This window comes from Capricornis sumatraensis, chromosome 7 (genome assembly GCF_032405125.1).
Source record: "Capricornis sumatraensis isolate serow.1 chromosome 7, serow.2, whole genome shotgun sequence".
Lineage (NCBI taxonomy): Eukaryota > Metazoa > Chordata > Mammalia > Artiodactyla > Bovidae > Capricornis > Capricornis sumatraensis.
In genome coordinates, this window is record NC_091075.1 from 97197991 (window position 1) to 97210538 (window position 12548).

Sequence of the window (12548 nt, forward strand, 5' to 3'; positions counted from 1 at the left end):
TTACTGAGCATCTATGTTTCAAGTTCTCTTATAGGTGTTAAGATATAGAGGTGAAGGTAAACAAAACAAAGAAGACCCCTCTGCTCTCATGCAGTTTACATTAGGGTTATGGAGATAAAATAAATCGATTAATTATCAGAACAATTTCAAAAAGTGACAACCAAACAGAGAACTGTGAGACATTACTGGAAAGGTGGGGTAGGATTGCTTCACACCTGATGCCAAGGCAAGGCCTCTCCAGGGAGGTGACGCATGGGATGAGGCCAGGGAAGACATGGGGAAGACAAAGAGCAAAACTGCTAGTACAGAAACACACTTGGCCTGTTCAGGGAAGGGAAAGGTGGCCAGTGGGCGAGACTGTGGCATGCAGTGTTAGGACAGGATTGGGTGAGCAGTCAGGTAGGGCTTTTAGGCCACTGGGAAATGCTTTCTACTCTAAGCCATCAGATTGTCTTAAGAGCAAGAGTGGCATGATCTACTCTACATTTCAAGAGACTATTCTGGCTAATATACTCCTCATCACTGATTAACTGTGTGTCCTTGGACAAGCTACATTTCCTTTCTCAGCTTCAGTTTCCTCATTTGTAAAGTTGAGATAATAGTATCTACAACATGGAGTTGATATAAGGGTTAAGTTAAGTAATGAATAGAAAGCATTTTGCACAGCATCTAGCACATAAAAATGTTCACTAAATGTTTCCAACTAAATCGCTTTTACCTCATTAAGACTACACTGAACAGAACTAAGCATAATTCACTATCACCAATTATTCAACACAATAACTAAAAATATCCTTTTAAATGAGTCTTGATTCAAATTCTCTAACACTGAGAGGCTGGATATTTCCATCCTGAGTCAACACTCAGCACTTTCCTCTTCAGTTCAGTTCAGTTCAGTCGCTCAGTCGTGTCCAACTCTTTGCGACCCCATGAATCACAGCACGCCAGGCCTCCCTGTCCATCACCATCTCCCGGAGTTCACTCAGACTCACATCCATCGAGTCAGTGATGCCATCCAGCCATCTCATCCTCTGTCGTCCCCTTCTCCTCCTGCCCCCAATCCCTCCCAGCATCAGAGTCTTTTCCAATGAGTCAACTCTTCGCACGAGGTGGCCAAAGTACTGGAGTTTCAGCTTTAGCAGCATTCTTTCCAAAGAAATCCCAGGGCTGATCTCCTTCAGAATGGACTGGTTGGATGTCCTTTCCTCTTACTGGATCCTATGATACAGCCCTGAGTTATATGTGTTTGTGTACACTCCTCACTATCACACACAAGATCCTTGTGTTACCTCCAGAGCATATAATGCTCAAAACATGGTATACAGAGTAGGCAGAACAGGATGGTGGGTAGGTGAGTGGAGGGATTACCAGATATGGAGGATAAAAGAGAAGACTCTTGAGAGTCCCTTGGACTCCAATAAGATCAAACCAGTCAATTCTACAGGAAATCAAGCCTGAATATTCATTGGAATGACTGATTCTGAAGCTGAAGCTCCAACACTTTGGCCACACGATGCAAAGAGCCGATTCACTGGAAAAGACCCTGATGGAAAAGACTGAAGGCAAAAGGAGAAGCAGGCAGCAGAGGATGAGATGGTTAGATAGCATCTCCAACTCAAAGTACACGAATCTGAGCCGGAGACAGTGGAGGACAGAGGATGGCATGCTACAGTTCATGGGGTCGCAAAGAGTCAGACAGGACACAGCAACTTAACAACAACAACAATGAAAATAAAATAAAACAAAAATCATGAGGGCAAAAGAAGAGAATGTTTCCAATTGAAATATTCAAAATAATAATGTTTTTAGGACTTTCCTGGTGGTCCAGTGGTTAAGAATCTGCCTGCCAATTCAGGGGACAGAGGTTTGATCCGTCATCCAGGCAGATTCCACACGCCACAGGGCAACTAAGCCCATGTGTCACAGCTACGAAAGCCTGTGTGCTCTAGAGCCCATGCTCCACAATGAGAGAAGCCACTACAATGAGAAGCCCTCACACCGCAACTAGAGAGTAGCCCCCACTCGCCTCAACTAGAGAAAGCCCACATGCAGCGACGAAAACCCAAAGCAGCCAATAAATAAACATAAATTTTAAAAAAATAATGGTTTTGAATCTTGAGCATATAAAATGGATAACTGATCATTTCTTGCCGAGTTTATTATTCTGTTCATGCATTTACATAGTACCAGACTTCATGATGAAACCCTAACAGAAGACATAATCCAACTGCAAGGACTTACTGCCTTCTAACCTTGCTTCGTCTCTACTGAAGATATTTAGCAACACTTTGAAATGTGAAAGAGGTACTTCTCATATTTACCAAGCTACAGAAGAATTATGAGAAATAGAAACAAAATTGTGAAACCTGATGTATTTGACCTTCGCTTTTCCTATGCGCTCAGACCTCTACGTGTGACATCAAGAAAGTTCACACGTAGAATTCCCCTTTCTAGACTTTGAAACAAGGATCCCCAATAGCTGTGGCAACATTCGTTCAGTAATCTTGCATCTAAATATCCGAATGGTTTCTACACACTTAAAAGGCAGGAATGGAGATGCAGATATAGACAATGGACATGTAGACATGGAGAGAGTGGGCTGAATTGAGAGATTAGGCTTGACATAAACATATCACCCATGTGTCAAATTAGATAGCTGGTGGGAAGCTGCTGAATAGTATACAGAGCTCAGCTCGGTACTCTGTGGTGACCTAGAGGGGTGAGATGCTGGGGCAGGAGGTGGGTGGAAGGAGGGGAGGAGGGGGAAGGGGTTGCAAGGAAAGGGAGGTCCAAGAGGGAGGGGTTATATGCATACGTATAGCTTACTCACTTTGTCGTACAGCAGAAACACACAACATCGTAAAGCAACAATACCCCCTTTTTTTTTTTTCAAAAAGGGGGTATAATGAATGAAAAGTGACCTTATATCCAAATATAGAGGACCAGAGAAATTTGAAAAGTTACTATTTAAATAAAATTGGTAAAAGAACAGCTAGGTTCAGAAAGTAATCCTTTAATGGAAACTGTTCTGTAATAAACAAAATATTTCTGTATGCATTGTCTTATTTTTGATCCCAACAAATCTCTTAAGGAAACACAGTTAAAAGAAAAGAAAGAAAGAAGGAAAACACAGTAGATTATGCCTGCAGTTTATAGACATAAATACTGACAGAATGAGAAGATTTATCCCATCTCTAACCAATAAGTAGCAAAACCGGAACTCTAACCCAAGCCTTGTTAGTGTACATTGTGCTACCCCAAACTAATGCAATTTGGCAAACAGGGAAATTTGTTAAAACTAAATTTATTTCTATTTAAAAAGACACAGAAGAGCCAACTATGTTTTTTTTAAAGTTGCAAATAGCATTATATTAGAATTCCTCCTGGACTATTATAAATCCTTTCAAGCAGTACAATAATCCCTTTATATAAGGATAATGCATCCCCATCATTAAAATACTGCACACTCCCTAACTGCAGATAATAACAACAACAAAGCTCTCTTCTCCTGATACATATATGCCAGACTCTGTCCTACACTGTCCACACTCACTGACTTCAATTTTTACAGCAGTCTTATGAGGTAGGTATTATTATTATGACCATCATCTTCATCATTATTCAGATGGAAAAAAGTGAAGCATAAAGAGGCTGTCACTTGTCTGTGACCATTTGGCTAGGAAATTGGTTCACCAACTTTCAGCTGCAATATTATGCTACCTCTGGAAACAGAAGCCTCTTTATCCCAACCTCTGCCTTATCAGATTCAACCAATGACAATGGAAAATCTTTAGTGGGAGTCAGTTTAGTTCATTCTCTCAGTTGTGTCCAACTCTTTGTGATCCCATGAACTGCAGCATGCCAGGCTTTCCCGTCCATCACCAACTCCTGGGTTAAAATTGTGTTAGTGAGATTGTGTACAGTAATATAAATTTACTATTACTACAGTGTATAGTAATGGTAAAAATTGTGTTAGTGAGATTGACACAATTTAAACCCCTTCCATGCCTGCTGATGCAATACCAATCTTGCTGACCTGTGATTACACTTCATCAAAGTGCTGGAGAACTCACATATAAAGTACCTAACAGAGAACCTAGCACAAAGCAGGCAGTTAACAATTACTGAGAGTCTGTTGTGTGTCTGGCAATAGCCTAAATGCTTCTCTCTACATGTGCACTCCACAAATGTTAGCATGGTTCTCTTTTTGTCTTAATGGATGTGCTATGTATATGCTCAGTTGCTCAGTCGTATCCAATTCTTTGTGACCCCCACGGACTGTAGCCCGCCAGGCTCCTCTGTCCATGGGACTTCCTAGGCAAGAATACAGGAGTGGGTTGCCATTTCCTCATCCAAGGGATCTTCCCAATCCAGGATCAAAACTGCAGCTCCTGCCTTGGCAGGTGGATTCTTTACCACTGACTGACCTGGGGTGAATCAAAAGCTGTTTCTTTGGAAATTAAGCTGGGCAATGGAAAAAAATTCTTTTCATGAAGGCAAGGACTGTTATATCAATGGGAATAAACAGCTGTTGTATTTGGGTTGTTAGGGATTACTGTTGCCCTGGCCTTTGATGAGACCCAGATGCACATGAGAAAGTATGTAACAAAGTATCAGAGAGGAGACTGAGGTCATAAGCTGGACTCCCCACCTACAGAGAGATTTCCTCTCCAGGAAAAGTAAAACTTAAAGCACAAATATGTTAGAAGTTTGATGGATTTTCCAAATCAATTCTGGGAATTTTAAATAAGTTACCTTTAAAATAAGCTCTTTTAAATCTTATGTGTTCTCAACATTTTTAAAGTAAAAAAAAAGAACTTTATTTAAAGGAACTATAAACACAAAACCTCAGAAATCCACATATTACACAGAACAAGGTACAACAGCCTTCCTTGCTGAAACTACAGTTTGGAGAAATTGGGTTTCACATTAAAACTAATCTACTCATTTGTTCAAGAACTGATCAAGAACTACCTTGTGTACTTCATGTTAAATGAAGTAGAAAATCTCCCTTCCCACTATGGAAAGAACCATTCTTTAAAATATCAATGACTACTTATTTTTTTAACTTTATTCTATGATGGAGTATAGCTGATTAACCATGTTGTGATAGCTCCCGATGGACAACAAAGGGACCCAGCCATACATACACATGTATCCATTCTTCCCCAATCTCCCCTCCCATCCAGGCTACCACCTAACATCAATGACTACTTCTAACTTGCCACAATGATTAGTTCAAATGACACCCAAACGGTCATATAAAGTATTATGATATTGATTTGGGGAAAAACTATATATATATATGAAATTAAATTCAAATTCATAAATATGTATATTTATGAAATTAAAAGCAAGTGCTTTCATAAAGGTAAACATATTCGGCATCAGTGGACCTCAGAGTAAGTCTAAAGATGCAGGATGTCTGCTCCATCTAGTAAATTATCCAGATAGATCCATATCTTTCTCCTCCTTAATGTTCTTCAAATTCCTAGTTGATTAATATATTACATCTAAACAAGAAAGATGTAGAACTACTTACAGTAACCGAGAGGGCGAAAGGTGGGAGGCCGTAAACACACAACTAAGGCAGAGATCTGGGTCTCATTGTACATTCCACAGCAATATGAATGATATTGATTTTCAGATTAGCTGCGCTTTTATATTATTCATATCTCCTTTTCCCTCTATTAGTGAAGAGAACTAAATTGTCTGTGTACTTGCTTGATTCCACTGAGAGGCCTGAATCACCACTTGGAAATATCCATCATTCCTTTAAGATCAGTCTCTACTAAAAGCCTGCAGCAAAGTGATAATGCACTAACCTGTCTCCGGTTAATGGCAAAATAATGGTGGCTTGAGAAGAAAACACAATGAAAGATAATCTCATTTGAGGGCTGCAAAATAAGAAAAGAGGCAGTTAAAACATTTTTAAAAGAAATATTGATATAATACAGATGTATAGCTCGGGAGTCTCATTTAAAATCAGTCTCAATGAACGGTCCAGGCTTCTCTTAAATGGAACCCCTAAGTAGATACATGAACTCTGCTCAACATTACCATTATCACATAAGCCATTCTGGATTTAGTCAGTGCTGCTCAGCACTAAGGCACTCCTCTCTGACCCACAGGGCCACTTTAGGAAGAAATTACCTAGAAAGATAAATTCCAGGCCAGTGGAAATTTTTCCTTCTCTCTCTCTTTTTTTTTTTTTTTGTAGCAAGCTCTTCCTTTGGCCTTCTACCTCATCTCCTTCAAGGAGGCCAATCCCTTCAGAATGATTATCATAGCAAGTTTAGGGCTGGAGACAAGCCGGTTTGATTTAATTACCACAACTATGAGAGGAGTTCATACAAGTTATCCTGAGGTAGGATTACTTAAAGAATGTCAAGGACAATGTGAAAGAGAAGAACAAATCACATTTTGATTAGACATGTTCAGTTCTCTAAGTCTCAAGCATCATACTTCCCACTGGCAACAACTGCCCTAGTTAACTACACCTTTTAAGCTCTAAGCCTTGATCTCACAGAATGATTCCTGTTTCAAAGACACCCTATGCAATGTTTATTAAGATCTGAACCTGAAGCTGTAACACTCAGCTCTATAAACTGAAGAGCAGAATGATGCCCAAGGGTTATACATATTTGAAAAGTCATTCACTTCAGTAGTCACCCTTTACTCATTTCCTACAATATATTATGGGTTAGTAACTGAACAACTTGCACCAGAGAACTGTTTACTATAGAATTCCAATTTGTAAACCAGACCAAATAAGAGCCCTACTTCTTGGAAATGTACTGAAACGACCCACTGCTTTTGATCAAAATCTATGAGACACTCTGCACACTCTTGGATTAAATCAGAAAATTTATCAACAACTCTGTCTCCTGCCTTTGACACTTAACGATATAGAGCCTTGTTTATTTTTCTTTCCTAGACAAGCTTACCTTAGACCCTGTCCAGAAATGAGTGTTATACTTGGCTTCTTAAACAGAAGACTGATGACTGAACATGGACAAGCATACATTTTTATAGGGATAAGCTTACTGCTGCCAATAACTGAAAGCAAGGATTTCCTAGGCCTCTACAGATTGTTTGAAGTTACTTGCAACATGACTTTCAAAATGTTTTGATCATCCAAGCCTGTTTTAAAGAAAACATTTGGGCTAACACGACTGAAAGAAGCAATATTTAATGATACAGCTCCTTTTCATGTCCTTTCCATTATCTTGATAAACTTGCATTTCCTCGTTGCATTTTTTCTTCTTTAAAAAGAAAAAAAAAAAAAAAGAGGAGGAGGAAAAAAGCCTCAAAAGCCTAGTGTCCTAGGGTTACTTTTAAATAAGAAAGCCACTAATTTCTGGTTACCTCTAAATAAGAGAGTGAGCTGGCTATCATAGCAGTTATGCTTTTTATAGGAGACAAACCAATCTTTCCTAGTAAGGCTTATTGCATATATAGAACAGTTAAATTTTAAACCAGCCACACACCCACACATTGTGTAAACACAAGTCATTTCTTTAAACACACACACATACAAGTGCCTTTTCTGGTAGTGGGTTATTAACACATGCTCATTTGAAGTTTACCAACACTTTTTTTTCTTAATGAGGACCTCAATAATGCTAAGAATTGTGTGGAATGGAAAATATATTATGAGTATTATTAGCATAAACTTTTAAAGTGATAAATTATGAGAAAGCATAAATGAAATTCAAAACAGATGAAAACTCAGAAAGGAAAAGACATTTGGAATCATATCTGAAGATACTTCCCCAGAGCCTGAGCCAAGTTTCTGGGATCCAGATGAAATAAGCCCTCAACAACTGAAGGGCTGTCCTAATAACAGCATGTGTGTGATAAGACCTTGAGGCACTTAAAAATCAACACTTCAGTAAAGGCTTTCCCTGCAAATGGTTTCCAAAAAAGGATACCCTATCTAGCCTTTGTCTACTTGCCTCCACCTCAAAGTCCCCTGCTTAGAAAAGGAAAGTAGGAGAAATACCTTACAAATCTCTCTGTAAGTTGCTGAACAAAATTGTAAATCTCAATCCAGTTATTTGCCACACTCCCAGACCTGAAAAAGAAAACTGAACGAATCAGAAAAACAACACAGTTACAGGGGTGTAACCTGACCTCTTCTTCAAGCCAAGTTAACAGTATCAGCAACTGAAAGGTAGCTGCTACAGGAACCTAGGAAGTCTACCCATCTTCAGGGATCACCTGCCTGCTAATTGTCTGGAGTAAGATCCCAGCTCTTCAAATAAACACAGCCTTCCTTAGAAGGAAATCCAAACCACAGTGAGTACGTTAACTTTAGACTGCCAAGCTACAGTGAAAGTGCTGTGCTCAGGATAAAACCCGGCAAACTTTAGCCAGCGTGAGGCGTTGAGGACTGAGGGACCCAGAAGGAGTCTTATGTGGGTCCAAGGGTCGCAGAAGGTTACCCCAAGTGACCGCACTCCCATTTCCTAAGAAACCCCGCCACTGGCCAGCAGTGACTGCCCATCTCCCTAGAGAGCCTAGCAGCTCCGGGCTCCTCCTATTACCCCGCAGCCCGCACAGATCCGAAAACGCTCGCCTTTCGGACAGAGATAGCAACAGGGCGCCCATCACCGGAGTTACCCCTCACCCCTACCCAGGTCGCACAGACACCTCAGCCTCCCCCAACCACAGCTCACCACCCAGGGCCACTCTCCCCAGGAGACCCTGAATCCCTTTTCCCGCACTCACTTGTCCAAGACGAAGTAGAGATCAAAGGCTCCGTGGCAGGAGGGCTGCTCCTGGGCGCTCAGCAGCCCCCCGGGACCGCTGAGAGCAAGCAGCCACAGCCCGGGGATCAGCCAGCGCCCGGGACAGCGGGCCGGGGAGAGCCCCGCCACCATCCTGCGGCCGGGGGTCTGCGGCTCCCTCCTGCTCGCAGCCCCCCTCGGCTCGGCTAGGCTCCACTCGGCGGCGACGCTAGGGTGGTGGGAGTGACCAGGGACGCACCCTGAGGTGGGGGGGATAGCGAGTCCCTTAGGGCGCCGGCGCCTGGGTCAGCGGGACCCACTGACTGACAGAGGGAGGGAGACAGGGAAGGAGGGAGGTCCTAGCAGGACAAAGGGAGACTCCGCCGCCGCCGCAGCTGCCGCCGGAACTCTTGACGAATCCCCGTGGAAGAGCGATCCGGCCCTCCCCCTCCCGATTCCGGAGAGTTCCTGCAGATCACCGGGCCCCGCGGCGACTGCTCGCAGAAGTTCCTCCGCCGCCTCGGGTCGAGCCTCCAGCCTCCGCTACAGAGCTCGGGGCTTCCAGGAGGGCCGCCCGGGACGCGGCCGACTTGAAAACGGAGGACCGCTCGGTTCGGGTTCCCCGCCTCCGCCCGGCACTGCAAACTTTTCTTCCTCGTACTCGGCTCTGGCACCGCGCGGCGGCCGGGCGGTCCTCTTTAGGGGAGGAGGCCGGGCGGCTCCGGAGAAGCCACTCGCAGCCAAGGCCAGAACCGCAATCCGGCCGGGTCTCCGCGGTGGCTGTGTGCGCCCGAGGGCGGGGCCTGAGCCGAGCCACACACGCACACTTGTGGGTTCGTGCCGAGCCGAGATGACTAAGGCTTGCCAGCTTTTGGAAAGGAGAGAAGTAGTTTAGAAAAACAGATGTCCTCTAGAAACTAAACAACCCCCCTTCCTGTACCCTGCAGGCTCGGCCTGTTGCAGCAGCTGTGCAGAGCAGCCCGTGGCGGGGTTGGGAGACTGAGGTCTAACGGTCCTGAGAAAGGGCATGACCCCCTGTCTCTGCCTCACCCCCATTATCACAAGCGCACTTGCTGCTCCGGTATCTAAAGTAGACAACTTCCTCTTTTTTTTTTTTTTTTTAATAAACCTACTTCACTGTTTCATCTCATTAAGACTAGAAACTTCTCTGTGTGGGGGGGTTGGGGGAGTAAGGGTGGGAAACTTCAGGAATGAACAGTTGTACCTCAAAACATTGCATCCCACTGACATTCATCTCAAGCTCCAGATATTAAGAATTTCATCTCGGAGCCAACCGGGTCACCCTTGCCAAACTTGCACAGGAGCAAAAGTTTGCAGGCATTTTGGATTCTCTGCTTACTCATTCATTCTGCGCTCAACCTCTCCTCTCTGCCGCTACCGCAACCTGCCTCCCCCCCGGTGGAAACTGACTTTTAGAGCCTAACCATCTGACCGGTATGTTAGTCGCTCAGTTGTGTCCGACTCTTTGAGACCCCATGGACTGTACTTCCTCAGGCTCCTCTGTCCATGGGATTTCCCAGGCAAGAATACTGGAGTGGGTTGCCATTTCCTCCTCCAGGGTATCTTCCCCATCCTGGATTGAACCCTCCTCTCCTGAGTTTTCAGTATGGCAGGCGGATTGTTTACCACTGAGACACCAGGGAATCCCACTGGTATGCACACCAGTGATTGAGAGTAACATTCAGAGTCACCTCCTCTTCATTTGAATTAAGTCAAGGCTTTATGATAAAAAGTTCATATAGTACTACATTACATGTTGTCTCAGCAATTTGAATAGTTGTGGTGCATATTTAACTTTTTGTTTACACTGTCTTTGACTACAACCAGATTTGCAAGCTGTTTGAAGACAGAAATCCATCACCTTAATATCTGCTTTAGGTAAAGAATCTGCCTGCCCATGCAAGAAACTCAGTTCAGTCCCTGGGTCGGGAAGACCCCTGGAGAAGGAAATAGCAACCCACTTCAGTATTCTTGCCTGGGAAATCCCATGGACAGAGAAGCCTGGCAGGCTATAAGTCCTTGGAGGTGCAAAAGAGTGGGACACAACTTAGCACCTAAAACAACAACAATATGCCTGGCACTGTTCTAGGACCTAGAGTAAAAGCTCAGAATAAGATGACAAGCCCCAGTTTCCATGAAGCTTGCAGTCTGGTTGAGGAGGAAAAGCAGGCAGAAATATATAAGTAAATGTCCATATAGAAGGTAGCTCACAGAGATTTAAAATACGGTCATATGATAGAGAAAGACCAACTAAATGACTAACAAAGAAGGTAGCCATTCCAAGAGCTAGAGGAGGAAACATTTCCAGTGACTGCAACTTTCCAGAAGTATTAGCTTAGCACATTCAAGAAACAGAAAAACAGTGTAACTCAAGTTTTATGAGAAAGAGGAAGTAAGAGAGCCAGACAGAGGCTAGCTAGTATATGTGCTTCATAAACTGTGGTAAAGAATTCAAATATTTTATATTGTGCGACTGAAGCCCATTAAAGGAGTTCTAGGGGTGGGGAAGGGGATAAATTGTTATGATATATGTTTTTTATAAATCATTATAGCTGATATGATACAATGAATTTGGAGACAGCAAGGATGAAAGCAAGAAAACCAGTTAGCAGACTAGTGCAGTACCGGGGCACAATAAAATGGTACCTTGGACCAGCATCTCTGTAGTGTCTGAACATAAAGATAGAAACAGGTAAGAACTTCAGTAAATACAAGTGGATCCTCAGTTTGGAAATGTCTGCCACTTAGAGATGGAAATTCCACAATCATCCACTGGACCTACCACTTCTTACCTGATAGGGTACTGATGGGCCAAGTGGCTGATGGAGTGGAAGATAACACTTCTGTTAGAAAGAAATACAAATCCTCCATTGTTTTCAAGTAAGTGAGCTCCAGGGGAAAAAAAAAAAGTCCAATGAGAGGGATGGCTATATTATCAGCATCCTAATTCTGTGCTCCTTGGTCTCATCTTCTCTTAAGTTTCTGAAATTCTGATTCTTCTGCAGTCATAAGGCCTCCAGGAATATGCTGCCACCTCTCATTTCAGATTTAGACCCTATTGTGGATACAGTGGAACTCCCATGGCTCAGACTGTAAGGAATCCACCTGCAATGCAGGAGACCTGGGTTCAATCCCTGGGTCAGGAAGATCCCCTCGAGAAGGGAATAGCAACCCATGCCAGTATCCTTGCCTGGAGAATTCAATGGACAGAAGAGCCTGGTGGGCCACAGTCCATGGGGTTGTAATGGAAACATTCATCCCTTTGACTTCCCATAGCAGAATTGACACAGGTTAACTTTCAGGAAACTTATATTAACAGCTTGTTAAAGGTTTTTATTATTTACTGTTAATCAAAACTGATCTCCATTTTCAACTTTCATTTTAATCAAGATAGAATCCGAGATACCATATACCTTTAGCAATGACTATCATATTAGTACATGACTGAATAAAATAGGGGTTGGGGGGGATTGCCAAAAAGTAACCATTGCTTTCAAGTTAGAAGATGACAGAAGGTAAGGAAATATGTGTCTCATGTACTCTGTCCTCATGATGAAGTATTTTAAATTCACATACATTGGCTTCTTTTCCCCAGGTTCCTTGACCCATTTCTGTTCAATTTCTGGGACTCCACAAACTAGTTTAAGGATCCATCTTGTGCTAGGAACAAACTAAAGCAAAATACTTTGGAATTAAAACTTGTTCTTCCTCCAAATTCCTAGGCCCTCCTAGACTTCTCTCATTCAGTTCTTCTTTCCTGATAAAGAAGGAAAGATTAATCCTTGTTGATTTATT

The 12548-nt window shown here is 42.8% G+C and overlaps 1 protein-coding gene across 1 annotated transcript in view; it reads right to left on the reverse strand.

Moving 5' to 3' along the window:
• ANTXR2 (ANTXR cell adhesion molecule 2) overlaps positions 1–9252 on the reverse strand; it is a 166379-nt gene extending 157127 nt beyond the window's left edge. The window contains exons 1-3 of the mRNA XM_068975726.1: positions 8734–9252; positions 8006–8077; positions 5826–5897 (exon numbers count right to left, since the gene is read on the reverse strand). Coding sequence (XP_068831827.1) covers positions 5826–5897; positions 8006–8077; positions 8734–8885 — 296 coding nt within the window. The 5' untranslated portion in view covers positions 8886–9252. The remainder of the gene's footprint in view (positions 1–5825; positions 5898–8005; positions 8078–8733) is intronic.
• Positions 9253–12548: the final 3296 nt, after the last annotated feature.